Source organism: Peromyscus leucopus, chromosome 16_21 (genome assembly GCF_004664715.2).
Source record: "Peromyscus leucopus breed LL Stock chromosome 16_21, UCI_PerLeu_2.1, whole genome shotgun sequence".
NCBI lineage: Eukaryota > Metazoa > Chordata > Mammalia > Rodentia > Cricetidae > Peromyscus > Peromyscus leucopus.
In genome coordinates, this window is record NC_051084.1 from 7,871,499 (window position 1) to 7,899,439 (window position 27,941).

At 53.0% G+C, this 27,941-nt stretch overlaps 6 protein-coding genes across 10 annotated transcripts; 3 read left to right on the top strand and 3 right to left on the bottom strand.

Moving 5' to 3' along the window:
- Positions 1 to 1,297: 1,297 nt before the first annotated feature.
- LOC114705878 (lymphocyte antigen 6 complex locus protein G6f) lies at positions 1,298 to 8,775 on the top strand. Its single transcript, XM_028888034.2, has 6 exons — positions 1,298 to 1,739; positions 3,553 to 3,882; positions 3,968 to 4,231; positions 6,573 to 6,728; positions 6,871 to 6,937; positions 7,085 to 8,775. The coding sequence occupies exons 1-6, from the start codon at positions 1,679 to 1,681 to the stop codon at positions 7,107 to 7,109; spliced, it is 903 nt and encodes a 300-aa protein (XP_028743867.1). The 5' UTR covers positions 1,298 to 1,678; the 3' UTR covers positions 7,110 to 8,775.
- A 49-nt stretch (positions 8,776 to 8,824) lies between these two features.
- On the bottom strand, positions 8,825 to 10,588 carry LOC114705888 (lymphocyte antigen 6G6e-like). Its single transcript, XM_037199670.1, has 3 exons — positions 10,305 to 10,588; positions 9,708 to 9,833; positions 8,825 to 9,616 (listed from the first exon to the last, which is right to left on the bottom strand). Exons 1-3 carry the CDS (start codon positions 10,354 to 10,356, stop codon positions 9,390 to 9,392), a joined length of 405 nt encoding a protein of 134 aa, XP_037055565.1. The 5' UTR covers positions 10,357 to 10,588; the 3' UTR covers positions 8,825 to 9,389.
- A 2,448-nt stretch (positions 10,589 to 13,036) lies between these two features.
- Ly6g6d (lymphocyte antigen 6 family member G6D) lies at positions 13,037 to 15,542 on the top strand. The gene is made up of 3 exons (XM_028888050.2): positions 13,037 to 13,128; positions 13,226 to 13,357; positions 15,189 to 15,542. Exons 1-3 carry the CDS (start codon positions 13,074 to 13,076, stop codon positions 15,395 to 15,397), a joined length of 396 nt encoding a protein of 131 aa, XP_028743883.2. The 5' UTR covers positions 13,037 to 13,073; the 3' UTR covers positions 15,398 to 15,542.
- A 1,326-nt stretch (positions 15,543 to 16,868) lies between these two features.
- Ly6g6c (lymphocyte antigen 6 family member G6C) lies at positions 16,869 to 19,998 on the bottom strand. The gene is made up of 3 exons (XM_028888049.2): positions 19,826 to 19,998; positions 17,847 to 17,957; positions 16,869 to 17,516 (listed from the first exon to the last, which is right to left on the bottom strand). The coding sequence occupies exons 1-3, from the start codon at positions 19,878 to 19,880 to the stop codon at positions 17,302 to 17,304; spliced, it is 381 nt and encodes a 126-aa protein (XP_028743882.1). The 5' UTR covers positions 19,881 to 19,998; the 3' UTR covers positions 16,869 to 17,301.
- Positions 19,999 to 20,100: 102 nt separating this feature from the next.
- Mpig6b (megakaryocyte and platelet inhibitory receptor G6b) lies at positions 20,101 to 24,390 on the top strand. Of its 5 annotated transcripts, none has more exons than XM_037199667.1 (6): positions 20,101 to 20,561; positions 21,403 to 21,744; positions 21,898 to 21,988; positions 22,329 to 22,375; positions 22,518 to 22,594; positions 22,843 to 24,390. In XM_037199667.1, the coding sequence occupies exons 1-6, from the start codon at positions 20,432 to 20,434 to the stop codon at positions 22,945 to 22,947; spliced, it is 792 nt and encodes a 263-aa protein (XP_037055562.1). In that variant the 5' UTR covers positions 20,101 to 20,431; the 3' UTR covers positions 22,948 to 24,390. The 5 variants fall into 5 exon arrangements, 4 of the variants coding, with proteins under 4 accessions (XP_037055562.1, XP_037055564.1, XP_037055563.1 ...); XM_037199668.1 differs by lacking the exon at positions 20,101 to 20,561 and adding an exon at positions 20,634 to 21,113; XR_005090089.1 differs by lacking the exon at positions 22,329 to 22,375 and having other exon boundaries at positions 22,843 to 22,934.
- Positions 24,391 to 24,893: 503 nt separating this feature from the next.
- Positions 24,894 to 27,937, bottom strand: Ddah2 (dimethylarginine dimethylaminohydrolase 2). Its single transcript, XM_028888037.2, has 7 exons — positions 27,705 to 27,937; positions 26,520 to 26,878; positions 26,280 to 26,379; positions 26,068 to 26,141; positions 25,847 to 25,966; positions 25,369 to 25,518; positions 24,894 to 25,206 (listed from the first exon to the last, which is right to left on the bottom strand). Exons 2-7 carry the CDS (start codon positions 26,814 to 26,816, stop codon positions 25,090 to 25,092), a joined length of 858 nt encoding a protein of 285 aa, XP_028743870.1. The 5' UTR covers positions 26,817 to 26,878; positions 27,705 to 27,937; the 3' UTR covers positions 24,894 to 25,089.
- Positions 27,938 to 27,941: the final 4 nt, after the last annotated feature.

A 27,941-nucleotide genomic window follows, 5' to 3' on the forward strand; every position in this document is an offset into this window, starting at 1 on the left:
GTAAGCAGCACTCCTCCTTGGCCTCTGCATCAGCTCCTGCCTCCAGGTTCCTGCCCTGCTTGGGTTCCTGTCCTGACTTCCTTTGATGATGAACTGTAATATGGAAGTGTAAGCCAAATAAACCTTTTCCTCCCCAAGTTGCTTTGGTCATGGTGTTTCATCGCAGCAATAGAAACCCTGACTAAGACACTTGGTTAGGGCTCCCCCACCCCCACCCCCACCCCCTGCTTTGTTTTGTTTGTTTGTTCTTGAGACAGGGTCTCACTATGTAGATCTGGCTGTCCTGGACCAGGCTGGCCTCTAACTCACAGAGACCTGCCTGCCTCTGCCTCTTGAGTGTTGGTATTAAAGGCGCATACCACCATACCTGGCTTAGTTAGGGTTTCTATTGCTGTGATGAACACCATGACCAGACGTAGCTTGAAGAAAGGGTTTATTTCATCTTCTACTTCCACATCCCTTCTATTTCCATCACTGAAGGAAGAAATTCAAGAAGCAAGCCGGGTGGAGGCAAACATACTTAATCCCAGCACTCGGGAGGCAGAGGCAGGTGGATCTCTGAGTTCAAGGCCAGCCTGGTCTACAGAGCGAGTTCTAGGACATCCAGGCTTACACAGAGAAACCCTGTCTGGAAAAAAATAATTGTTCTTCCCACAAGGCCCTAGGGTGCATAGGTGACGTTAAAAACTAGGCAGTGGGGAGCAGCGGGCAGGGATGAGAGGAGAACAGGGAGGTGAAACTGGTTGGGATGTAAAATAAAGATAAATAAATAGCAAAAACTAGTCAGCACATTGTACGTGAAAGTCAGAGGACGGTTCTGGGGACACAGTTCTCTCCGTCCCCCGAGTGGATCCTGAGGACTGAGCTCAGGTTGTTTGGCTCCTTGGTGAAGGCTTTTATCCATTGAGCCACTCACCAGCCCAAAAGAAAATAATAGATATCCCCAGTGACAAGGAACTTGCCCTATGTTTGAAATAAGTAACTAGCTGTTCATAACGATGCATGCCTGTCCCCTCCCCTCACCTTGGGAGGTAGAAGTAGGGGATCAAGAATTCAAGGTCATCCCTAACTACGAAGTGGTTTTGAAGCCAACCTGGACAACTTGAAACTCGGACTAAAAACAAAACAAACTAACTAACTAACTAAATATAAATAATTAGATATGTATAAAGGTCTGCTTCTGAATCTAGGCACCTATGAATAATCCAGGTCCCTGCTGTGTTTTCCTTGAGTAACAGCTAGAGACACTCCTCAGGGGTCCGGGAACAGCCAATGGGATGCCAGGAACCACGGGAGAGGTCATTTAAGGTCATTTGGATCACTTATGGAGCACTGCCTGGATGTACAGTTTTGTGCTGGGTTCCAAGGAGAGAACAGACAGAGTCATTTGGCTCCCGGTCGATGTCTTGGGGGGTAGACGAGAAGCCACAGAAGGCTTCTAGACCGAGAAGAGGTAGACATCTGGGATTCCTTACCCAGGAGCAGCTTGCACCAGGACCTGACTCAAGAACTGGAAGATAAAGGTTCCTTTTCCCCCAGAAGACATGCAGCTGAGTTTTATCTCCCCCACATTCTCGTTCCCCCAGAGGCCCAGTCGAGTGTGGGCCTTTATCTGTGCTCTGCTTCCTCCCTGGAAACACCGGGTCTTTGGAGCAGGGGAACTTGGCAGGCTCTCCCCATGGCAGTCACAGCCGCCCTCCTCCTCCTGTGCTTGTGTGGGCACCCCCAGGCTGCTGCAGGTAAGGGTCAGGAGGTGGGGGATTCGGCAGCTATTTGAAAAGTTGGGAGGGACTGCTATTTTTTTTTTCTCCATAGCACTTCTGAAAATGCACATGACTCAAGAAGACAGACTTACCTTGTTTGAATTCTCTTTGTTTTTAGTTCTGGAGAGACCCAGAGGCACCATGGGCCTAGTTATATACAGTTCCCTGTATTTTGAAAAATATAAGTATTAGGTCTGGGGGTGTAGCTCAGAGAGTTCTTGCCTAGCACTCAGAGCTCTCAGTTCATCTCCAGCCAAGAGTTTGATCCCTATCACCACACAAATGAGGGTGCTGTGCCCATCATCCCAGAATTTGAGGGGAGACAGCAAGACCAGGAGATCCAGGCAATTCTCAGCGACATAGTCGATTTGAGGATACAAGATGAGGGTCTTGTTATGTGGTTGTGGTGGTGAATCTTCCAGCACACGTATCTCTAGGCAGGTCTGTGAGGGCATTTCCAGAGAGTTTTAACTGAGGGTGGGAGAGCTACCTAAAATGTCAGTGGCACCATCAAGTGGGCTGGGGTCCTGGACTCAATAAACACAGGGAAAGGACAAAGCCCGTAGAGCACAGGCGTCCCCTTTCTGCGCCTAAGCCCATCCAGGTGTAAGCATGTTTCTACCGCCATAAATTTCCCACTACAATGGACTGTGTTCCTTAAACTGTGAGCTAAGATAATCTACGTGATGGTGCACACCTTAATCCCCACACTCGGGAGGCAGAGGCAGGCAGAGCTCTGAGTTCAAGGCCAGCCTGGTCTCTACAGCGTGAGTTCCAGGACAGCCAGGCTGTTACACAGAGGAACCCTGTCTCATAAAAACCAAATAATAATAATAATAACAAGTAAAAATAAATAAATCTTATTCTCTTAAGTTCCTTTAGCCAGCTATCTTTTCAGATCAGTAAGAAAACTCCCAGCAGTCCAGGCTAGTCTTGAACACTCAGCTCAAGCATCCCTCCTTCCTCTGCCTCCTGAATGCTGTGGCTACAGGTGTGTGCGACCACACCCATCTTACAGTTTTCCTTATTTTTTTTAATTATCTGTTTGTTTTGAGACAGGACATTGCTTATTAATTGCCTTGGCTGGCCTGGTACTTCTTATATATTGCAACCCTTGCTCCTCAGCCTCCCGAGTGCTGGTATTACAGGCATGTGCTATCATACCTGGCTTAGTTCCCTGCAGAAAATAAAAGATGAGCAGATATTTAAAGAGATAAGGGCTTTCACCAACCACTGCAGCCTATTTCTGTCCTGACTCAGAGCCTCTCATTGGCAAGGGAAAATGGAAAGCCTTTACATTCTTTACTCCACCATCCCCACCCCACTCAGTCTTCCTGGGACTCAGGTATTCCAGGGTAGCCTTGAACTCCTTAAGCAGCTGGGAATGACACCGAACTTCTGATCTTCCTGTCTCTGGATGGCTGGATCCCAGGCATGCACGAGCTTGCTCAGTTTATGGGTTTATGCCGTGCTGGGGACCAGGGTCAGCACTTCATGCACACCAGGCAAGCATTCTGCGAGCTGAGCCCCGAGCCGCATTCCCAGTCTGTGAGAGGCTTTTGTTCTCTTTCAGTGCTGGGTATGGAACCCAAGACCTCAGGCAAGCACTTAACCAACTAAGCTCTAGCCCCAGCCCGCCTCCCTTTCCTCTTAGCTTCACTTGAGGAATGTGTTCATCAGCCAAACCAGTGCTTGGAGACCCCAGAAGGAAAGGAAGGCGGGGGGAGAGGCAAAGCGGGGCCTTGCTGGAGGCATGGGCAGCACTAGTGACATCACCGTTTCTCCACAGACAGCATCCAGGCCGTCTATGTGGTCTCGGGGGAGTCAGTGGAGCTGCCGTGCCCTTCACCACCCTCCCTACTTGGGGGCCAGCTCCTAACCTGGTTCCGCAGCCCTGCAGAAGGCTCCTCCACCATCTTGGTAACCCAGATCCAAGTAGACAGGCCAGTCTCAGACCTGGGGAAACCTGAAAGTGATTCAAGGTTCAAACCTCTTGGGAACTATTCCTTATTGCTGGAGGGGTCCAGGGATGAAGATGCTGGGCGGTACTGGTGCACTGTGATGGATCAGAACCACAAGTACCAGAACTGGAGGGTGTACGATGTCTCCGTGCTCAAAGGTGAGATGGGGTGCGAAAACCTCTCTGGACTCTGGAGACTAGGGAAGACCACACAAGAAACTGAGGTGCCCCCGTCTCTTGCCAGGATCCCAGTTCTCCGTGAAGTCTCCAGATGGCCCCTCCTGCTCTGCCCTCCTGTGCTCTGTGGTCCCCGCCAGGCGTCTGGACTCTGTGACCTGGCTAGAGGGGAGGAATCCCGTGAGAGGACACGCTCAGTACTTTTGGGGAGACGGGGCTGCCCTGCTATTGGTGTGTCCTGGAGAGGGGCTTCCTGAGACCAGGGGCCGCAGGCCGAGGAACATCCGTTGCCTTATGCCTCAGAACAAAAGATTCAGCTTTAGTCTGGCAGGTAAAATGAGGGGGGGAGAAAGGGGTTCTCTCTGGCACATCTCTCAAGGTTGAAAAAGGAGGCAAATCAGGCCAGGCTGAGGGTCACTTCCCTGTAGGAGAAGCCTTTTTTTCCCACTTCATTGACCAAATCCACCATAAGGAAGGGTTGATTAGCCAGGCAGTGGTGGCGCACGCCTTTAATCCCAGCACTCGGGAGGCAGAGGCAGGCGGATCTCTGTGAGTTTGAGGCCAGCTTGGTCTACAGAATGAGATCCAGGACAGACACCAAAGCTACACAGAGAAACCCTGTCTCGGAAAACAACAACAACAACAACAAAAAAGAAGCGTTGATTAAACCAACTTCCTGGAGAAACAAGCCAGACCAGGACCTGCTTTGGAGGGATATACCACTGTTTAGAAAGGGATTAGTCTAGGGGTGATGAGAGAGCTCTGCTAACTAAAGTGATGTAACACAAACATTAGAATCCGAGTTTGAACTCAGAAGCCACATAAAAAAAGCCATTCATGGTAATGCATGCTTGTAACCCCAACACTAGGGAGACAGCCAGATGGACCCCAGGACTCTCAGGCCAGATAGTCTAGACTGCATTGTGCATTCCAGGCCAATGAAGGACCTTGTCTCACAAATAAGGTGGACATCTCCTAAGGAATAACACCTGAGGTTGACCTTTAGCCTCCACACACGTGCATGCTTCTTTAAAAAAAGAAAGAAAAAAGCATCAAAATAAAAGACATAGGCCTGTGCCTTTAATCCTAGCTCTCAGGAGGCAGAGGCTGTCAATGTTTGAGTTCAAGGCCAGCCTGGTCTACACAGCAAATTTCAGGCCAACCAGGGCTATATAGAGGGGCCCTACCCCCTCTCCCCGCACCGCCCAAAAAAGAAAGACAAGAAATAGGCCAGTATATGAGCCAAGCATGGTGGTACACACCTGCAGTCCCAGGACTTGGGAGGCCGAGGCAGGAGTTCAAGGCCAGTCTGGACTGCATGAGACCCTGTCTCAAAAGTAAACGAAAGAAACAGACTAACCTATGACTTCTGTGGACCCTTCCATGGCAGAGAGGAAGTGTGTAGGGGTTTTGGGGATGCTGACTTCTGTAGAAGGGGCCCCATATATGGTCATGTAATGGCCTATTGACCAGGAAGACAGAAGCAGAAAGTGTATATTGTTATACAAAATAGAAGGCCATTATTCAGAGAATGAATGTTACAGATGTAGAATAACCCATTTGTAAGTCAGAGAGAGGAGCAAAAGGCCGTTGTTCCAAGAGAGAAGGGTCTTGTCGAGGCCTAGAGGATGAATGCGTGAGTGGGTGGATAAGGAGCCGAAGAGATGGAAGCTGCAAAGCGCTCTTTTTGTTTTTCTTTCCCCATTTTCATGTGTGTGAGATGCATGCCTGTATGCATCTTTGCATGTGTGTGGGCACACATACATGTGTGTACCCATGTACACGGGTGTGCAGGCAGGCGCGGCCTGAGGTCCATGCCTGGAATCCGTTGCTCTTCCATCTTATTCAATGGAGCAGTGTCTCTCAGTCAAACCCAGACTGGTTGATAAGGCTGGTCTCACTATCCAGCTTGCTCCGGAGACCCCCGTCTCTGCCTTCAGAGGCTGGAATTGCAGGTGGGCTACCATGCCCACCCAGTATTTACATGGGTTCTGGGGATTCAAACTCTCATCCTCACACTTGTGTGGCAAGCATGCTAACCACTGAGCCATCTCTCCAGCCCCTGTCTTTTTGTTTTTTGTTTTTTATTTTTATGGTAGTATCTCACCTTGGAGACCTGGTTGGCCTGAAAGTCATTATGTAGACCAGGTTGGCCTTGAACTTTCCCGTTTCTTTTGCTTTGAGACAGACTTTCATGTAGCCCAGGCAGGCCTCCAGCCCCCGTGCAGACGACCTCAGCCCCTTATCCTTTCATATCCACCTTCCAGGTGCAGGCATTAGAGGCATGCATCATGGTGCCCAGCTGCAACACTTTACTGTTTCTTGAAAATGTAAATTTTTGTGAGGGAAGTTATGGCTAGGATGTGCCCTGGAATCAGTTGTCCCTGTGTGACGGGAACTGGGGCCACTCTCTCTGATGTTGGCTCCTGGAGTCCGTAAGCAAAGTCACAGGGCAGTGGATGCTGGAGGTAGGGGCCTCCTGAGTATTTTCTGTAGTAAAATCCCACTGGATTGTGGGGGAAGCCACGTCTCACTCAGGGCTGCCTCTCCACTGGCTGCTCAAGACAGGAGACCAGACCTTTTTGTAGGTGACATCACAGGATGATTCTACTTCCTTCCAGCAGCCACAGCCCCCCTCACTCCCTGTCATTCTTGTCTTACTGTCGCGGCAGCTTCCACAGAACCTTCTCCCATGGTTTGTGCCTCTGTCCCGAGCTGGGATGTGCCCCGGGTACTGATGCTGTTGTTCATAGCGGGCCAAGGAGTCACCATCGTCGTCCTCAGCATCGTGCTCTGGAGGCGGAGGGCCCAGAGGTCTCCGGACAGAGGTGAGTCTTTCCCCAGAGATGCCACGTGGGTGTGAGGCAGAGGGCTGGGCTCTGGCCTGTCTGCTCTCGGGGAGGGGTGGCAGGGAACACATCCCTGAGTTATCTGGTGACTTCCACATATCATACGGCTTCTTTCCCCCAGAACCCTCGATTCCTCACTTCAAACCTGAAGTCCAGGTCTATGAGAACATCCACTTGGCCCGCCTTGGGTAAGAAACTACAGAGGCTTAAATCCCAGAGGGCCCGAGCATGGGAAACTGTTGCCTGGAGACTGGGGCTGGATCGCAGATGGGGGTCCGGGGTCCTGAGAAGGTGCAACAGATTTACCCTGGCGTTTTGCTTTGCAAACTCTACAGCCCACCCACCCACAAGACCAGGTGATCTTGGTGACGTCTGCCTCAGAAAGCTCGGCCTGCTGTCCTGTGTGTCTCTGGCATCTGGCACCTGAAGGACTCCCTGAAAACCTTGGAGAGGGGTGGGGCTGAGGGCGGGACTCTACTTCCTCTTGGCTTCCAACAGCCACCAAGCTGGAGGGGCCCGGCACAGCATAAGGAAGGGAGTAACATCAGCCTGTGACGTCACCTACAAAAGGTGTGGTCTCCTGTCTTGAAGCAGAGGAGTGACCCGGAGTGGGATGTCCTGTGGGTTTTGCAGTCTGGTGCGGGCAAGAGGGACAGGGAAGCCCAGAGACCTGAGAAGTGGTGGAGAAGCTGTGAAGATAAGTGGGGGGAGGGGTGGGGAACAAGGAAGAGAGAAGCTGAGAGACTCAGATGCAGAGTGGGGGAAAACAGGAACCCCAAATGGGAGATTTGGGGGACAGAGAAAACAGAAGATTCAACAAGCCTCCAACGTAAACCAGACCTCCCCTCCCGGTGTTCTCACAAAGAGATATTGAGAGGGAACAAGACCTTTAATCAGGCCCCAGACTTCCTCAGATGGAACAGGAGGAACTCAAGACCAAAGGGGGATGCCAGTCCTCAGCCCTAGCAGGACGCTGTCCTTATCCCAGGAGCACACCCGCTCCTCTGTGGGTCTCTGTCCGGCATGAGCAGCTTATCACTTCTGACTCCCTGGGAGTCCTGCCCCTTGCACCCGGGGTTTCCGGGGTTTCCACCGTGCTATCTCTGGGCAGAGGAAGCATATTCAAGGGCTGGCAGACAGATCCCTAGTGGAGCGAGTACTTCCAGGCTTTCTGAACAGAGGACAGCTCTGGCCGGGTGAAGTGCTCCAAAGCAGTCAGTCCCCAGCCTCCAGGAGCGAGGCCACACCCTCTCAAGCAGCTCTGCCAGGTGCCTTTTTTGACTCTTGTCCCGGGCTTGGCTCTCAATGGAGAGAGCAGCTGCCTTGGGATCCTCACTTGCAGGCTTCACGCTGCAGCAGGCTCAGACGTTGGCAGGAAAGAGGATGACAGCCACACAGACAGGAACTGGGTGTGGGGCACCATTCGGGTTCCAGTGTGCCAGTCCAACCCACGAGGCAGCTATAGTTCGTTCCTGTGTGTGCGAGTGTTGTGTATGTGTGGGTGCACATGTGTGCACGCCCATGCATGCATGGAAGACACCAAATGTCCCGTTCCTTCCTCTCTGTCTCGCTCCTTTCAGGCAGGGTCTCTCACTGAACTTGGAGCTCGGCTGATGGTCAGCAAGTCCCACAGATCCTCCCGTCTCTGCCCCTCATTGGCATTGGGGTTACAAGCACTGCTGTGTAGCTACACCCGGCTTTTGATTTTATTTATTTATTTTCTTATTTTATGTGTACTGGTGTTTTGCCTGCATGCATGTCTGTGCACCGCATTGTGTGCAGTACCTGAAAGGAGTGTGGGATTTCCTGGGACTAGAATTACAGGTGGTTGTGAACCACCATGCTGGTAGCTGGGAATTGAACCCAGATCCTCTGCAAGAACAGCCAGTGCTCTTAACCGCTGAGCCATCTCTCCAGCCCAAAGACCAGCTTTTTTAAGCGGGTGCTGGCATCCAAAACCAGGTTCTTATGCCTGTACATGTGCTGGTACCCAGGGAGACATCTACTCTGCCCTGTAGAGTTTATTCTTAAAGTTCACCCTCGTGTGTTTCACCACCACCACCACTACACGCGACTGAAGTCAGTGGGCTCAAAGACAGCCCTATTTTTACATTTTATTTATTTGTTTGTTCTGGTGGTGTAGGGGATTGAACCTAGGGCCTTGTGTACGGTAGGCAAGCACTCTATCACTGAGCTACATCTCCACCCAATAGCCCTATTACTAAATGTACTCTTTATGGTTCCCCAAGGCAGCCTTCCATTCTCGAGACCCTCAGATACTCAGTTACATCTTTGTTAGCAGCACTCTACCCCTCACCAGTCCCAGGCCACTTCTGTCCCTTTACCTGGGACCCACGGCTCCTTCAGGGTAGCTGACCTGGGACACCGAGAGAAAAGACAGCGGGGGTTTCTTATGAGGCGAGGTTCTGGACACATGCGTGCTGGGATGGGAAACTCCAGCTGTAGGAATCAGGTCTTAGGAGGGGGTCTGTAGATCTGTAGAGATGTTGGTATAAAAACCCTCAAGGGCCAGGGCCTTCTATACAAAGTCACATTCTTGAGCATGCCTCAAAAACATCTGTGCAGATGTTTCCAGGTCCACGATAACATCGGAGTCCTGGGCTGACATGGGCTCACGGGCTAGAGGAAGATATGGACTCCCCAGGCGAAGATGGCTGCAAGAAGTGACAGGGTGGTGAGGGGCAGGCGTGGGAGTCCCGGCAGGGAGGCGGCTGCGTTGCACAGGTCCTGCTCACAGCACCGGTGCCGGAGAGCATAGGGCTGTGACCAGTAGGTGGCACGGCCCAGCAGGGGGCAGTGGGCCCTAGGGAGGCAGCCTCTCCGCTCGATGACCTCTTCCTTCTGGTCTGTGGGACAAAGGAGGAATGCAGAGGTTGGGGGGCAGGAAGGACAGAGGCGAGGAGCCACCCCAAGAAGGGCCATGGGGCCAGACCTTACCTGAGGTGCCAACACTGATGCCACACACCTCATCTTCCTGGCACTCTGTGGGAACAGGGTAGCAGGGCTTGGCAAAGCCACAGGTGTAGCAGTGGAGTCGTCCTCTGGCTGGGGAGGTGGTGAGACCTGTCGGGTCAGCAGAGATCAATTCGGGGAGGAGGAGGTAGGAGGCAAAACCAGACCTCAGGGACACCCAGAGGAGGGAGAAGCAAGTCAGGAATATAAAACAGCCAAGGAAGGAGACAGCATGCAGGCAGAAGAAAGAGGGATACAGTCTTCAGGAAAGACAGACAGAACAGAGGCCAAGAGAAGCAAGCCCGCAGAGTGCTGCAAAGAGCCAGACCCAGGCCAGGAAGGAGAGATGCAAAAGTGAAGTGAGAGACAAAGGTTGGGAATAAAGACTGTCAAAGACTCAAAGATAGTTACTCACATGCCCCCCCCCCTGGCCTTTTGAGGAGAGTTTTACATAGCCCAGGCCCTCCTGCCTCAGCCTTCCAGGGTCCTAATAACTCCCCATTTCTCTTCACCTCTGTCAGCTCCCTCTCCATTCTGCACTCCAGCCCTCGGCCCCTTGTGGATCCCCCAGGCTGCCCTTACCCAGTGCCCCAGAGAAGAACAGGATCCCGAGAAAGGCGCTGGAGGGGCCCATGGCAGCACCAGCTCGGCAGTCTGGGAGAAAGTGATCTGCACCCCGAGTCAGAACACACCTGGCCAAAGACAGGGAGGAACTCTAAAACAAACAGAGCCAGTGAGATAATCTGGGGTGTGGAAAAGTGAGAGATTCACCTGCCTGGTGCAACAGCTCTCCATCCCTGCCCATGCTTGCCCTGAGGGTCTCCTGTTCTCAGTGTTTGCTAACTCAGCCTAGCTGTCTGCCTGTCTAGAGTTGTGTCTGTCGCCTTGCCTCCTGCCCCCTCCCTCCCTCTAGCTCAAGCTGTTCTCAGTTCTCCTTTTTTTTTTTTTTTTTTTTGTCTATCCCCTCAGAGCTTGTCTGCCTCCCAAGGTCACACTGAACCCTCCCTGCCCTAGATGTTAGAGTCTGGTTTGAAGGCGGTATCAACAAAGCCCACCCACCCATTCCCACACCCTACCCCACCCACAAAGCCCAGCTGAGAGGGGGCCCTGCCCCACCTAGCTCACATCCCTTTGATTCACCCCCTCCCCCACCAAGCTTCAACATTGCTACCCCATAATTATTCCTCCTGGCTTTACTACGTTGCAGAAAATAATTCATCGGGAACTAGACTGATTAATTCCTTCCTCTGAGAAGGAATTGGAAAAGGTAGACAGGACAGTTTCCAGGATGGGAGAAAGGCAGTAAGGAACATTAGGAATTAAGAGACTGGGTGGCCACAGGGAGTGTAGCGCATGCAGCCTTAGAGGGCTCATCTAACACCTGGGCAGCCCTGGGTACCAAAAGAAGGAACGCTTCACCAGAAGGGCTACAGCGAGGAAGAGGGTGGTGGGCATCTCAGCATCTCCTTATACTCTGAAAATGACTGAAGACCTCAGAGATCTTTTCTTCACATGGATTCTATCAATATTTGCCTTATCAGAAGTTAAAATGGGCTGATGAGGTAGCTGAGTGGGTAGAGATGCTGTGTAAGCCGAAGCGCCTGAGTGTGAGCCCTGGAACCCAGGAACGTGGAAAGGGAGAACCAAGCACACAAAGTCATCCTCTGATCCCACCCGTGTATGATGGCATGCATTCTCCGGCACCGAGAGGGACACACAAATAATAAATTTTATTAACTCGTTTTTGTTTTTTGGCTGGCCTGAAACTTGATATGTAAACCAGGTTGGCCTTAAACTCACAGGGATCCATCTGTCTCTAGGCCTGCACTACCACATCTGGCTATTTTTCTTAAGACTTTTTATTTTTAACTATGTATACATGTACGTGTCTGGGTATGGATCTATGCGTGCAAGTGCAGATGCCCGAGACCGTGAGGACACTGGGTCCCCTGGAGCTGTGCTGTTCGCCGTGGGTCCTGGGAAAAGAAGCTGTGCAGAAAGAACAGCCGGCACCCTCGTCCACGGATTTCCCATCTCTCATGACTCCCTCGTCCACGGATCTCCCATCTCTCATCACTCCCTCATCCACGGATCTCCCATCTCTCATCACTCCCTCGTCCATGGATCTCCCATCTCTCATCACTCATCTCTCCAGGCCTAAATAAAAATCTTTTGAAAAGAAATGAAGAGGGGCTGGAGAGACGGCTCAACAGTTTAGAGCACTTGTTGCTCTTGCAGAAGGACTCACGTTCTATTCCTAGCACCCACGGTGGCTCACAACTGGCTGTAACTCCAGGTCCAGGGATTTGATGCATTCTTCTGGCCTCCACTGGTACCAGGCATACACGTGAGGCACATATCTACATGTCAGCAAAACATGCATTCACATAAAATAAATCTTTAAAAAAAAAAGGAATTAAAATAAGAAGCCAGAAGCGATGGCACATGCCTGCAATCCCAGCACACATGAGGCTGAGACAGAGGATTGCCGTAAGTTTGAGGCCAGCCTGGACTACATGCTGAGCTCCAGGCCAGCCTAGGTTATGTGGAAGACCACTTCAACAAGCAAATGCGCGTGCGTGCGCGCGCGCGCGCGCGCACACACACACACACACACACACACACACACACACACACACGATAAATATATATAATTTTAAACAATAAAATAAATAGGACAAGGACATTTAAAATTGGTATTGAAGCCAGGCGTGGTGATTCATGCCTGTAATCCTAGCACTTGAGATGCTGAGGCAGGAGAATCAGAAGTTCAAAGCCAGCCCTGTCTCAAACAACAACAATCAGCTAGCTAAATAAATAATTAGGTATAGTTTGATTCATTTAACAAATAAAAACCAAGTGTATTATATGTTAGGAAGACATAGTTTTGTGAAAAATAATAATTAGCCTCCGACGGCACAGAGAGAATGGCATTGTTTTACATTTTTGAGAATCCATTTAACGCTGGTTATAATCAGAGGTGGCTGGGTTTTCATAACCTACTTCTGCATTCCATCTGGAATGTGGATGAACAAGATCAAACCCTCAGATACGGAATTGAAAAGGGAAGACCCTCGAGGGGGTTATGAAAGGGCCTTAGGGACCCCCAGGTGTTCTTCGGCTGGAACTGCTACTGAGCATGGAGGCGTTTGGGGCTTCAGAGGACGCTCAGAGGCATCCATGGGGCCCCTCCCTGTTCCCCATTGGGGCCCTGGTGCAGCTGGGGGAGACTCTTTCCTTGCTTTTTATTGCCCTATAAAGTTCAAGGCAAGGGGGATATAAGGCTGGCAGAGCAGAGCCTGAGAGGGGGGTGGGCGGGAGGGAGAGGCGCTACTGGTGTAAGCAGACAAGATGAACCCCCGATTGGTCGGGATCCTATTCTGCGCCCTGCTAAGCGCTGCCTTGGGTAAGGAGGAAGCTCATATGCCTTTGGCACTGGCCTGTCCTTCCCTCTGCCAGGGCTCCTCTAAGGGCCGGGTCCCGTACCTCTTTTTTCCTGCCAGGACACCGCATGCGGTGCTATGACTGTGGTGGTGGCCCCAGCAACTCCTGCAAGCAGACGGTGATCACCTGTGGTGAGGGTGAGCGCTGCGGCTTCCTGGACCGCAAACCCAACCCAGGACAAGCCAAGCAACGTGAGTCCTTTGTCGTCCCCGCCCCCACCCCCACTTCCCACTGCTTCCAACAAGCCCCCTCTTCAATCCTGCGGGCTACCACCCTTCCAACTTCAGTCTGGCTCTGGGCAGATGGTGCCACTGTTAGGACGGGCTAACCCTACTGGCTCCTGGCACTGTGCCTTGAGGAGCCCACACGCCTCAGGCTCTCCCCTTGCTCTCCGTGAAGAGCCTCATAGGCCCTTACTAGGGAAGAAACTGTCTCCTAAAACCAGAGTCAAAATGTTAAGCCAAACTCCAAACTTCAACTGTCAGGGACTGGGTAAGAGCTGGAGAGAGGCGTGTGTGTGTGTGTGTGTGTGTGTGTGTGTGTGTGTGTGTGTGAGTGTTTAATGTTTTATTTTGAAATCATTTGGTTTAACAGGAAAATTACAAAAGAAATGCAGAGTTCCTGTTTCTACCCAGCTTCTTCAGATGCTAACTTTCCATTTCACTACCAAAACCAGAACACGACAGCATGATGCTAACGAACCTGGACTTGGATTCAGCGGCCCAAACTCAAAGCAGAACACCCTCATTGACTTTATTTATTTTAAAGTGATTATTTTGTTTGGTTTGTATTTTTTGCTTGCTTGCTTGATTGGTTGGTTGATTGGAGACAGGATCTCACTGTGTAGTGTTGGCTAGCCTGGAACTCACTACATAGACCAGGCTGGACTTGAACTCACAAAAATCTGCCTCCTTTACTTCCCGAGTGCTGAGATTAAAGGCAGGTTTCTTGCTTAAAGTGATTTATTATTTTTTTTTTTTAGATTTTGAAATTTATTTTATGTGTGTGAGCACTTTTCTACAGGTGTGTTTGTGTACCACAGGTGTGCCTGCTGCCTTTGGCGATCAGAAGGGACAGCGGGGGGGATATTCTCCAGAACTGGAATTATAGGTGACTCTGAGCCACCAAGCGGATACTGGGAGCTGAACCGAGTCCTCTGGAAGAGCAGCCAGTGCTCTTAACCACTGAGCCATCTCACCAGCCCCAACTTATTATTATTTTTAAAAGATTTATTTTTTGTGCATGAGTATGTCTGTCTGAGTGTATGCCACGTGTGTGTGGGTATTCTCGGAGGCCAGCAGAGTGTATCAGATCCTCTGGAGTTAGAGCTGGTCACAGGCGTTACAGGTGGTTGTGAGCCTGGTGTGAGAACTCGGTCTTTGGGAAGGGCGACAAGCTCTCTTAGCCATCTTAAGCTATCTCTCCAGCTCTGCATTTTTTTACTTATTTTTAGGACAGGGTCTCACAAGTCCCAGGGTGGCCGAGAAAACGTGATATGACTCCATGTCCTGTTTATTTTAGTACTGCAGGTCAAGTCCAGGACTTTTGTGCCCTAGGCAATCATTCTACTAAGTGAGCTGCATTCCCAGCTCTATTTGCTATTTTTTGGGGACAGGGTCTCGACTTTATAGCCTAGGGTTACCTTTAAGTCAATGTGTTGATCAGACTGGCCTTGAACTCCTGGCAATCCTCCTGCCTCAGCCTACTGAGTGTGACAGGCATGCACCACTGTGCCCAACTTTAGCTGTATTAACTCCACAATGATACCTTATTTTACAGATTGTCCCTTTTGTATTTGGCTGCAATATTCCCATGTTGAGGCTGAGGCAGGAATGGTCCTAGGTTCTTGGAACACCTTAGCATCACTGCCCTGGGTGGACTTGCTGGCTCCAGTGCCTTGGTTTCAGGGAGGTGTTTTTTGAGGGGACAGAGTGTCTCTTTAAGTCCTGGGAACTTGCGTCTTCCACGGCGGGCAAGTCCTGAAGTCAGGAGCTCAACACCCTGTGCCTTTCCTTCTCTCAGCGTCCGTGACCTTGGGTCAGCACCACCCCGCCTGTGTGGCCACCCATCATTGCAACCAAGTGGACATAGAGTCAGTGGGAGGTGTGACTTTCACAACCCAAAAAAACTGCTGCTTCGGAGACCTGTGCAACGGCGCCGTGGTGAGCTCCGTGACCCCTCTCTGTATCTTGGCGGCAGTTGTTACCACCCTGGCCTGGCTCTTGCCGTGACAGTAGAGTGAGCAGATGGTGGGACTGAGGGCAGGGAAGGGACCAAGGGAGCTGGACATCCAAGGTGAGAAAATAGGCACTCCTTTGCGCGCCATTAAAATGTATGGACTATTCTAGAGCTGACTATTAAATTCTATCCATTTTTGTTTGTTTGTTCGTTTGTTTGTGACGAGGTTTCTCTGTGTAGCCCTGGTTGTTCTGGATCTCGCTCTGTAGACCAGGCTGGCCTCGAACTCACAGAGGTCCACCTGCCTCTGCTGAGATCAAAGGTGTGGGCCTCTCCTCCCAGCATCTATGACTCTTCTGTTGAAAATAAGGGCCAGCTGGGCTTGCAAATCCTCACCTGTCCAGCAGGGGGAGCGGCATTCGCAAGGGAGGGGGCGGCACAGGCCTCTGGGGCATGGCTAGAAAAAAAAGGCTGCTGAAGGGATAATATGCGGGTTATCTGACCGCTTGTTCAGTTACCAGTCTGTCAGCAGACCTATCAGCAGTCCTTATCCAATGACACCCTCAAAACAATAGAGAATCTGTCCCCAGTGGCTCCTGGAACCTGCTGCTAGGGAGACTCTTCCTTCACAGTGGGGGTCACTGCGTGGAAGGGCCCTGGGCTGAGTGGGGTGGGGGGTTACCAGGACTCCATGATCCTGGCTGTCTGGGTTTGTTTTCCCTTCCATACTTCATAACTCAGCTCCCAATAGGACTGTTTTGAACTGAGAAAGGAAAGTTGCTTCAGTAACCCAGTTAGAAAGCCACCTAGGAGGTGGACAGGAGAGGCATGTCCTGAAGAGAAGACAGCTCTCTGTCTGCAAACACCTTTCCTACCCTTTCTGGGGCACCCTCAAGCTAGGCTGCACCTGCTTCTTGGCAGGGTGCAGTCTAAATTTAGGATAAGGGCTGTTTCTCCAAACACTAGTGCCAGGCGCCACCCTCAGGAATTGGAAAGGAGAAAGGCCTGAAAAACCTGCTCTTCCGTTTGGTCAGCCCGGCCTCGTAGGGAAACTCCCTGGAGAACTCTTAGGAAAGAAGAAGGGTGGGGTTGAGAGTGAAATTTCCATGGAGAGGGGCCCTACACCACCACCACCACCTCCTCCTCCTCCTCCTCCTCCTCCTTCCTCCTCCTCCTCCTTCTCTCTCTCTCTCTCTCTCTCTCTCTCTCTCTCTCTCTCTCTCTCATCCTTGCTGTCCTGGGTGACTTGGAACTTGCCAGGTAGAAACCAGACTGGCCTCGAACTCAGAGATCTGCCTTTGCTTCCTGAGTGCTGCGATTAGAAGGGTATAGAGCCACGCCTGCCTCTCTCCCTCTCTCTCTGAGACGGGAGCATATTTGGCTCATGCTGGCCTTGAACTTGCTGTGTAACCAAGGATGGTCTTGAACACCTGATTCTTCTGCCTCTACTGCCCAGCTGTTGAGATCACAAAGGAGCCACCACGCCCAGATTTGCATGCATATCCCCTGACAATAAACACACCGTTTATCAGACACCGACATTTATTTCTCACGATGGAAAGAGATGAGCAGAGGGTTTAGCAAATCAACCCCATGCAGTGAGGTTAGCGGGTCGTTTTGGAGACAAGACAGTGGCCCTTCTAGATCCACATCAGTGTGCATCCAAGTAGGGAGCCCTTGCAGTGGCCAGTGAAGGAGGTAGAGTGTTCTCCAAGGAAATGGGGAAGGACTTGGTGGAAAATGGAGCGGAGAGTACCAGCTGAGAGAGGAGACTAGAAAGACCACTCTAGGCACTGTCCCCCCCCCGAAACAAGAGGGACAAGGGCAGGGAAAGGATCTTCAGAGGAAGAGGAGCCAGGGGTGAAGGGAGAACATTCTGGAAAGCTGGAGTTCTAAGGACATGGGGTTAGAGGCTCAGGCTACAGCAATCGGCAAGAACGCAGCCATGGAGTGAATCTCAGTGCAGTAACCAGAGGCCAAGGCCAGCCAAGGAGGTGAGGGAGACAAGAGCCAGGGTAGGCGCGGGCCTTGGGGCTGGGCTATTGCAGTTGTCTTTGTCACAGCAGGTGGTGTTGTAGTTCAGGCCCAGCCTGTGGTTGGTCTGGTTGAAGGCCTCCACACAAGGCTCCTCCGGTGTGCCACAGCGCAGGTTAGAGAAAACCCACATCTTCCCTAGAGAGGTAGGAGCCAACAGAGGAGGGGTCAGGAGTAGGCATTGGCGACTCTCCCTTCCCAAAGTCACTTGGCTCCACCCTTCTTCCCGCTTTTCAGTCTAATCTCCCTTCCGGAGTGTAAGCCACATCCCTGCGTCTCGCACCAGCACCCATTCCAGTCACAGGCATTCACAAGCACAATGTAGAGACGCAGGTCAGTGCCTGGCACACAATCACCTTGGGCCACATGCTGTCCCCACTGTTCACTCTCTGTCCTAGCCCTGGATGGGCTTCGGTCCCAGATAGCACCCTCCACCTGGCCCCTCCCTCCTGGGAAAGGGGATGTTACCAAGGTACACATTTGTTGTCAAGCATTTGTGGCCTGGCTCCAGGCGACAGGACTGGCGGTCCACACAGCCCAGCACAGGGACCTTGTAGCAGGAATGACATCTAGTGTCAGCTGGGGAGATAAGAAGTCAGGCTGAGGTGACGGGATGTCTCAGTCACGTGAGGATGAGTTGAGGTAGGGGAAGGGTGGAGACCTGCCCACTAAGCAGCCCGTGTCTCTGACCTGCTTTGTTCACAGGGACAGAGCAGGTGAATGCAAAGTGGGCGTTGTGCGGAGGCATTTGTTCTGTGTGGAAACCACACACCCTAAATACCTTCCTCCACCCAGCCTGTTTGGGATGAGTCAAGAATTGTACTAACAAAAACTTGGAGCTAGGGATGGCTGGGATATGGAGAAAGCTTGGAGACATCGAGAGGAGAGAGAGAGAGAGAGAGAGAGAGAGAGAGAGAGAGAGAGAGAGAGAGAAGAAATCATAAAGTGTAGAAGTTAGCAGTGCCTTCAGAGATGGCATGGGATTGAGGCTGTAAGAAAGCCACCTGTGACCAGCTTTAGAACTTGACTTGACCTCCGTCAAGAGCTTGGGAAGAATCAGTCCTGAATGGATCCTTTCTACGCCTGTTCTGGCTCTCACTCTATGGAAGAAGGGATAGTACCTGGGAGGCATATCACTGGATTGTCTTATCATCTAACAAAAGTGGAGAGTGGGTGCAGAAGTGGCATGCCAGGATTCCTGTGTTGGCCAACTTCAGGTTTGGGCATGCAAAGTTCCATGAAAGAATGGTCAGCTCAAGGGTGGAGGAGCTTAGTGTGCCCCCAGGAATCCATCTCACTTTAGGGGTAAGTGCTCTGGCATCTTCTCTTTAGGAGAGTTTCTGATTCTTGGGAAGGCTGTATGCAGTCAATGGAACCACCCAGAAAACTTTGCATCCCTGGGGGGGGGTATAGGAACAAGCTAAGAAGGGCTACTGCTCAGCACCTCTGTGAGGGGTGGGGTGGGATCCTGGCGTTTGTGTGCGAGCACTCTGCTCAGTGCAGAAGGTGATCGAAGGCTGCTATGCTAGATCCTGGAGAATTGCATGTTGGAATGGGGCTGTCCCAAGGGTTAGAGTGTCCAGGAAGGGAGCACCCCGGGTCGGGAACAGGAGACCTAGTGTTGGAGCAGGTAAGAAGAGTGGACCAGGAGAATAGGGGGCCAGGAGAAGATGGCAGTGGAGACCCGGTCCTTAAAATGGACCAAAGAGCCAGATGTGATACTTGTGTAGATCCCAGCATTTAGGAGGTAGAGACAGGAAGTCAGGAGTTCAAGGCCAGCTTTGGGTCTGAGAATAATCTACCACAAAGACAGGGAGGGTTCAAGCAAGCCAAAAAATAAAAACAAAACCCTGATATATCAGGGAAGCCCCAGGTTTTGAGATCCAGACCACAACTCTGAGGCAGGAGCAGCAGTCAGTTTTAAAGGGAAAAACCACAGATTCCTATCCATTCATAATGTAACGGGGAAGAAGTGGCTGGGGACTTTCCATGGTGGAACACTTTCAGGGAGTTCTGTGGTCTGGTGGCTGGCTCTGGGCCAGCCAGTCGGAAGGGGGTGGGATGTTTGTGGTGTACCCTCATTCTAGACATCTGCGGGAGGGGGCCTGGGGTAGCCATTGAGCCTCAGGAAATTGTGGGTGGCACCTCAGGGCAGAGTGGAGTTCCTTCTGCTAACTAGGATCTAACAACACACGAATTTGCCCCCCCCAAAAAAGAGGACAAGTAAAGAAATGAAGGGAGGAAAAGGAGGAAAGGGAAGAGAGGGTAGGGAGAGAAAGAAAAAGAAAAATGGAGCAAGGCACCCCCCATCATACTCAGACATCTGATCCTAGAGGCACTGGGGAAACTAAGCCAGGTAGGGTTGGAGCTTCTTGGGGTCCTGAGTAGAGGGAAATATGGAGTATTGGGTAGGGTTGGGGTGGGGCCTGGGGCCCCCCGGCACTCACCTGAGACCCAGCAGCAGAGCAGGGCAGACAGCGTGAGCAGTAGCAGGTGTTTCATGGCGAGGGTGCTGAAAATGTCCACAGCCCCAGAAGCTGGCAGTAGATTCTCAGGGAGCCAGGTCTGAGAGTTGAGCGTCCTTTTTGGAATTTATAATCCCAAAGGCCCCTCCCTTCCAGGCTCTGCCCTCTGTGGTACCTCCCTCCCAACTTATACCTAGCTAACCAGAAAGAAAGGCCAGAGGTGGGGAGCAAGCCTGGGTAGGGAGGGGAGACAGGGGAAGGGATGGGAGAGTACAAGTGTCACTAGTGGCCAACTCCATTTTGGATCTTGGTTTTAGGACCCCCAACTGAGGGCCCCACTGCTCTGAAAGAGCATCAGAAAAGCCTCTGTGACTTAAACAGCCACAGTGCCAGCTCCTGTTAGTTCCTAGGAAGTGAGCAGTGGGTTGTAGCCTGAGTTGACCATCAACTTTGGGCCCCTGGAGGTAGGGAGACATTGATCAGGGACATGCAGGCAGAAATTGATGAAACAGACTGAATTAATGTAGATTCATTCCCCCACTCTGTCTTCCAACTGATGCTCAGCCACAGGAAAAGGTTTGTGACATCATGGAGGCCTGCTGTCATAGAGGGGGGACTGAGGCTGTGTATCCTGAGGGACCACACCAAATAGCTAAGGATGCGCTCACACCACTGTGCTTGGGCTTGGGCTTGGGAGGAGCATCATGGGCACCCAGAGGTGAGATAGGAACTAAGATAAGAGTAGAGATAATAACAGTGTCATGCACTGAGCATTCCTGTATGTCATCTGTTATTTTAGGCACCCTCCATGTATTTATTTGGTTCTCACATGCTTTAATCTCCATTTTCCTGATGAGGGAACAGCCAGAAGTGACTTGCTCACATTACCCAGCTACTGTGTGGCAAAATCAGGATTTGAACTCAGGAAGCTGAGCTTCAAAATTTGTGGTACTTGGGGGTCATGCTAGTTTGCAAAAAAAGTGTAGAGCCTTTGCAAAATATCTTGATCACAAATTTTAAACAGCTTTAAAAGATTTGAAGACTGCTAGTTAGTTTGTGAGGATTCCTAGAGGGATCCAGGAATTGGTGGCCTCACTCTGGCTCTTATCTGAGCCCCCTGGTCCCGCAGTATCCCCATCTCTGCCCCTCCACTTCCCTCTCCGGTCTCAGTGCTGATTCACTCCGGTCTCTGCCTACCACATCCCAGCCATGGCCCTGGTTCTGCAGCTGCTGCCTCTGTTGCTCTCAAGGGTCCAGGGGGACCCCGAGGGTAGGCCATCCCTGGGAAGCTGTGATGGGTCCAGACAGACAGACTAGGGTCGCCTGTGGAGGGGGCTTTATATGAGATCCAGAATGGTAGAAGGGCAGAGTAGAGGAAAGTGTGTGTGTGTGTGTGTGTGTGTGTGTGTGTGTGTGTGTGTGTGTGTGAGAGAGAGAGAGAGAGAGAGAGAGAGAGAGAGAGAGAGAGAGAGAGAGAGAGAGAGAGAGAGAGAGATCTAGCCTGGCAAAGTGGCCCTGACCACCTAACTGCCTTCGTCTTCTTCCTTCACCTCCGCTAGGTCCTCTGAAGGGCAGCCCTGGGGACCGGGTGAACCTTTCCTGCAAAGATGTCTTAGAGCCCGCCCGCTGGGCTTGGGCGCCTAGTTTCCCGGCGTGCAAGGGCCTGTCCAAAGGGCGCCGTAAGATCGTGTGGTTGTCGTCGAGCGGGACCCCAGTGGTGCTTGAGCTCTTCTCCGGCCGCCTGCGTTCCCTGGACACTAGTATCAAGGAGCTAGAGCTACTGCTGAGCGCCGGCGATTCTGGCACCTTCTTCTGCAAAGGACAGCAAGAGAACGAGAGCCGCACAGTGCTTCAGGTGCTGGGGGACAAGGCAGACTGCAGGGCTCCGGGATCTACCCACGGTAGGTCGAGGCCCAGATGCAGAAGGGCACTTGGTTTGGACACACACCCTGGACAAAATGCGGGGCGGAGTCTTGTAGAGCGGGAGATCTGGTGAGACCCTGTGATCGTACCCCTGACCTCGGTATCCCTCCCTGCACCGCGCATCTCCCCAGGTTCCGAGTATCCCAAGGTCCTGATTCCTCTGCTGGGCATTGGGCTGGTGCTGGGACTGGGTGCCTCGGGCTTGGTCTGGTGGCGGCGCAGGTGAGCACTGGAGGCGGAGCCTGGTTTAATATAGGGTGTAACCAGTCAGGGCGGGGTGGGGTGGGGGGCGGAAAGAGGTGGGGCAGAACCCTAACTTTAGCAAAGAACCAGAAGGATCTGGAGGCTTGGGGGTGGTTTATAGAAGGCGAGAGGTCAGCCCTTAGGTGCTAGGCTGCAGGTTGGAGTAGGAAGCCCAGAGAGTGGGCGGGACCTGGTTCCGGAGGAGCCCGAGTTGTTTGGCTGGTCGGAGACTGCAGTTTGCATAGTTCTCATTGGCGCCGCCTGTGGGCCGAGGAACCAGTGGGACGAGTTGGATGACTGTCCAAGGACTTCCTTACAGGCACCCGCCCCTGCCCCCGCCCCCGCCTGGACCACTCCCCGCATTTGGTGAGATTAACTGCACCCCATTTTCCTTCTCCGACCCGAACAATCCCTAGCCCTGATTCCTTGAGTCTGAGTCCTTGCCGGTAGCAGACAAAGTTGGTCGTTTTCTCTCCATCCTTCAGCTCTGTCCCTCCCTCCCGCTTAGCTCCAGTCATAAACGCTGAGCCGCAGCAGCCTTTAGAACAGGAGTCCAAGACCTCAGGCCACCTGGACCAGGAGCCGGTAAGGGCCTGGAGAGAGGAAGGAGGCAGGCTAGAATCCCGGAGGAAAAGGGGGCCCAAAAAAAGAAGCCCAGCTAGCTTGTGGAGCAGCCATGTAATCCCAGCACTCTGGAGGTTTAAGCAGGGGGTTGGAGCTCAGACTTTGCTACTTGGTCTCCTCTGAGGGGGTGGTGGTGTGGGGGTGCATTGACTCTAAGCTAAGGGGTCAGATTGCTGAGACCGTCTGCCTTCCCCCTCTACCTCCTTCAGAGCCTGCACTATGCTGATCTGGACCACTCCGTCCTCGGGAGGTACCGCCGGATGTCCACAGTGATTCCTGGTGATGCCTCCACTGTCTATGCGGTTGTGGTTTGAAGGGAAGCTCTTGCCTTCCAAACCTTCCAATCCGGGGCTTCCCTTCTCTCTATAACCTCCTCAGCTGGAGGGGGAAGGCACCATGGACAGAGGCACTAGTCTAGACAACCTGGGTTGTCTCTGCAACTATTCGGCTTTTTTCAGCCACCCCCATCTCTCCTGTAAGTTTTCCTTCACCACTGATGCCCTCTCTAAAGCTGACCAAGCCGTCTGTCTTAAGTTTTAACTCCCAAATAGACGTCCCGTCTGTTCACTCTCCCTTTCCAAACAAGCATTTCGATCTTAAGGCATACTCCAGGCCTCATTTCCCTGCTTCACACCCACTCCTATGACCATTGGCTGTGGCTGCTCATCTACCGTCTAAGGTTGCCAGTGATGTCCTAGTCCACAAGATAACATTCACTGACTTGGCCCTAGATCAGCCCTCTTTAAACCCTGATTTACTTTGTTGTGAAATCTCCCTTCTAGACGCCCGGCCATTCTGTTTGCCTCTTCCTCCTTCTTCCTCCTCTTCTAGGAAGCTAGCCAATCCTCAGCCCCCTTCCCTCCAACCCAGATCTCAGTCCTAGTACAGCCTGTCCAGCTAGCCTCGGGCATTTTGCACAAGGCATATCAAACCTGACACAGTCCTGTCTTCCTGGGCCCTCTGCATTCTCATGACCAACACAAGTTGCCCAAGCCAGAAACTGGGAGTCAGAGTACACCAGCTCCTCTCCCACACAGGGACTTATGAAGCTCCCCACACATCTTTCCTTTAAAGACGGCCTCCACCTTCAGTGTGGGTTACAGCGATTACAGGCGCACACCACCACACAAGGCCTTGTCTTAGTGTCACCGTCAAATCTGAACCTGTCTCCATGTCCAGGGTTGCCACCAGAAAGTACTTTCATCATTTGCTTCAGGGGTGACCCACACTCCCTTCGGACCCTCCTGCCCTCCCGAGCACCCACCACTGGCCCTCTCCTGAGGCTTCGGCTTTGGGTTCGGGTGCTGCAGGACTTTGCGTACTCTTAGGCTTCTCTGTCGTTTCCTGTGTACACGTGCCCACCTTCGATCCTCCACAGTTTTCTCCCTACAATACTCATTGGTCTGGTGAAATAAATTCCATCTTCTGGATTCCTTTTCCCTCTTCCTTACTTCCTGCCTGGATTCCACTCAAATGTAGCCTTTCCTGAGATATTGATCCTCATCCCAAATGCTTGCCCATTCCTGAACAAAATTTGATGCTCTAGAAACCCCCTGATTTTTTTTCTCATAGAAACAGACTCCTGAAAACCATCCCATTCTAACCTGTCTGCCAATTTACAAGGAAATGTCAGGAACTACGAGTTTTCTGACATCAGGGGACTAACCCTTTTGACTCACTGTTAAGCCTCAATACATGAATAAGTGTCTCGGAAAACACTGTTCTTCTTTATCAAATAAAGGTGGACAGGTAATCCACCAGTGTCTGAATCATCTGACATTTAGGCGAATTCAGAAAGTGACCCACCCATGCATGCACCCCCTTTTCTGCCCTGGAGACACTTCCCACAACAGCCTCTTGTTCCTCTTTGTACCTGAGCCCTATGACAGAGCCGGAGTGAGCCAGGGAGCACACAAAGAGGAGGAGGGATTTTAAATTAAAGAGTCCTGCCGGGGTGGGGTGGTGGGGTGGGTGGGGTGGTGGGGTGGCGGCAGTGGTGGTGGTCCACACCTTTAATCCCAGCACTTGGGAAGCAGAGCCAGGCAGATCTCTGTGAGTTTGAGGCCAGCCTGGGCTACAAAGCGAGTTCCAGAAAAGGTGCAAAGCTACACAGAGAAACCCTGTCTCGAAAAAAAAACATTAAATAATAAATAAATAAATTAATTAATTAATTAAAGAGTCCTCCTCCCAGCACTGAACCTAACTTCAGGTTTCGGCCTCAACCCATCCCTTTGTCCCAATGAGACATCAGCCACAACCCTACCTAAAAGGCCAATTTTATTTTATTGGTTTTGACAGAGAGGACTCACCCAATGGCTCCTATCCTTTGTTCCACACTAACCCCTCCTTTGTCCTGGAGCGTCTCCCCGCTACTACCTACTTCCCATCCTCTATGACCTGATTCTACCCCCTAGACGGCTCTATTCCTGACCAGTCGGTGCCCCAAGCCCAGGCCCTCAGCAGTGGGGGCGTGTGCTGAGCACCAGGCAAAGGGAGCTGAGGCCGGCGCCAGCCTTCTCCAGTTCTGAGCAGGATACGGGTACCAGGGTGACGTCAGAGAGCTTCTGCAGCGCCTGTGGGGAGGACACCGAAGGTGTTTTGATACCAGAGTCACCGTCCCCTCCAGCCAGTTCCTAGCGGCGCCACCCAGACTTCTGGAGACAGGCTCCTGTCCTTTCTGCCACTGAGAAAGACAGACTTCTTTCTCTGACCGGTGGAGTTTGCCCCTCCCTCACCTCCTGGCTGTTGGGCAGATCCCCAGCTCCCCGGTGCAGGAGGAAAGGAGTGGTACCAGGCAACCCAGGACGCAGAAAAAGACAGTCAGCAGCTGCGTCATCTGGGAGGGTCAGGGAGGCGTAGGGGTGATCTGTCAGCACTGCCATTGCCTGGAGAGAGAAGGGGGGTGTCGAGTTCTGAGTCCACAGCCGAGTCCGCCCGACCTACCTCAACGTAAAGGCTTGGGACAAGGGTTCCATGTGTGAGATATTGACACAGTCGGTCTCAAGGTCTCGGGCACTTTAGCCGCCGTTTACTTTTGCAAGCCCTCCCCGACTCCTGTTTCTTCTGCACCCCTTGTTTACTAGGGTGTCCTTTTGTGTTAGCCAAGGACAAGGGCTGAGGGCGAGTCCCAGAGCTAGCCAGATGCCCGGCCGCGCCAGCCCGAGCCACGCCCACGCTGGCCACGCCTTCTCCGCCAGTCCCGCCCCGCCTCACCCTGACAGCCTTTTGGGCGGCGTCGCTGCTTCCAGCCACCACAGTGCGGGGTCCCCCCATGCCGCAGAGGCCGCGCAGGTGCGAGGCTCCCGAGACCGGCACCGTGGAGACGGCGAAGTCCTGGGGAGAGCAAAGGGATCCGGGGGTAGGTAAGGGGCCCAGATCAAGCCCTCGGGCACACTGGCCGTGCGCTCCCTCCCCGAGCTGCTCAGGTTCCTCACCCGGAACGTGTCTGCTACGATCTCAGCTCCTCGGTGATTGGTCCACTTGGAGAGGCCTACGAAAAACTCCCGGCCTGAACCCCGGGAGGACACGCAGGTTTGAAGGCCAGAGTGAGTTTGGAATCAGGACCTGAGATCGCCTAGTCTGCCAAACTCTGCTTCCCTGTGCCAAGCGCCCCTCCCCCGGGAGCGCTGACCACGCGTGGCCTCACCTGTGAAGAGGACGTCGGTGCCATCCAGCGTCGCGTTCTCGTCCCCCATCTCCACAATCCGGAGCCCCAAGTCCTGGAGGGCTTTGCGGACTCCATCAACCTGGGAGAAGAGAGAGCGGCCTGAGACAGCCTCACCCCCTATTTCCTGCCAACCCCAGACATCCAGCCTCCTCCCCACGACCGCCACCACCCCACCCGCGCCACCCTGTCCCGCAACACACCCGCTACCCTGCCGCTCACCTCGGGCCTACGCGCTGGGCTCCAGGGCCGCGTGATGAGGGCCGTGTCTCCTTGGATCACGGCGGTGTCACCAAGCAGTGGTCCCAGCGGCAGTGACTCCTCGGGGGGCAGTTCAAGCAGCTGCAGCCCTAGCCGCTGCCTCAGTTTACCTCCTAGTACTCCATGCTCCCTTTGAGCTTTAGCCAGGTCCAGAGATGGAAGACCAGCCCCCGCGCCCTCCCCGGATGCCAGGCTCTCGGGGACACCCCGGATCAGGGCATGGGAACAGCGACCCAGCCCCTCCCCCGGCGTCCCCATCCCATCCACACAGACGCCCCTTCCAGCCAAGCTGATCTCTGTTTTCTCTTTACTTCACTTGTCTGGGAGAAGAGACAGAAGTGGGGAGGGGGGAGCAGAGAAAGACATGCAGAGGAGAGAAGGGGGAGTGTTAAAAGCTCCTGGGTCTTCCTCCGGCCGTCTCCAGGCGCCCCTCCCACCCTGCCCCACCCCCTCCCGGCCTCCCTTCCCCGTGGACCCCCGCTCAGCCTCCTTTCAGCAGGGATCTGCTTTAAGAGGCGCCCAAAGAACGAGACTTGGATCCTTAATCTCCCAAACACCTGTTGCCCCTGCTCGGGGGCTCCGCTAGGTCCCTGCCCCGCGCCCCTCCTGGCAGCCGCTAGGATGCGCTCACTCCCCAAAAATGCGGCGGCCCCGCCCCCTTAACCCTCAGCTGCTCGCAGCAGGGGGGACCCGAAGTCCTGCCAGGGACCCTCAGAGGTTATGGGACAGGGAAAGAAAGCCGGGTAGTGAATCGGGGGCTGGGATGTGGGAGTCCTGGACGCTCGAAGGAGAGAGGAGGAGAGGGGCAAACCGGGGAAATTAGAGTCTAAGGAGTTAAGCATCCTCCCTCTCCACCCCGGCTGGTCACGCTGCCCTTCGAGCGACCCAGTATAAACCAGACTTAGTCCCGGAGGACTGGGAGAGGTCTTAAGCGAAATCCGGAAGGCGGGGAAACGGGGGGGCGTGGAACCACTCCTGGCTTCAGAACTCGGTACCCCTGTCCATCTCCCACCAAAGTCTACCCCGCCCAGCTCCTCGTCCAAGTGCAGGTTATCTGCACACTGCGTCCGGTGCACGTACCGCCCCAGCACCCCCAAACTCCAGCCTCTCCACACCGTTGGGAGACAGCCCCCTCTCCAGACTCACCAGCGGCCACCTCCACTCACACAGCGTTGTGATCTCGGCCTTGGCCCCACCCCCGGAGGAGAGAGTTGATGGAGATGGGAGGCTGAGTCTTCAAGCTGGGGAGGCCAGGAGCTTGGGCTTTTGAGGGGTTCCCCGGGTAGGCGAGCTCACATTCGGCGATGGGGCGGGGGCGCGATGGTCTGGCGGCTCCGGGGCATTGTCTAAGCGGGACGGGGCGGGACCTCCCGAGACCACGCC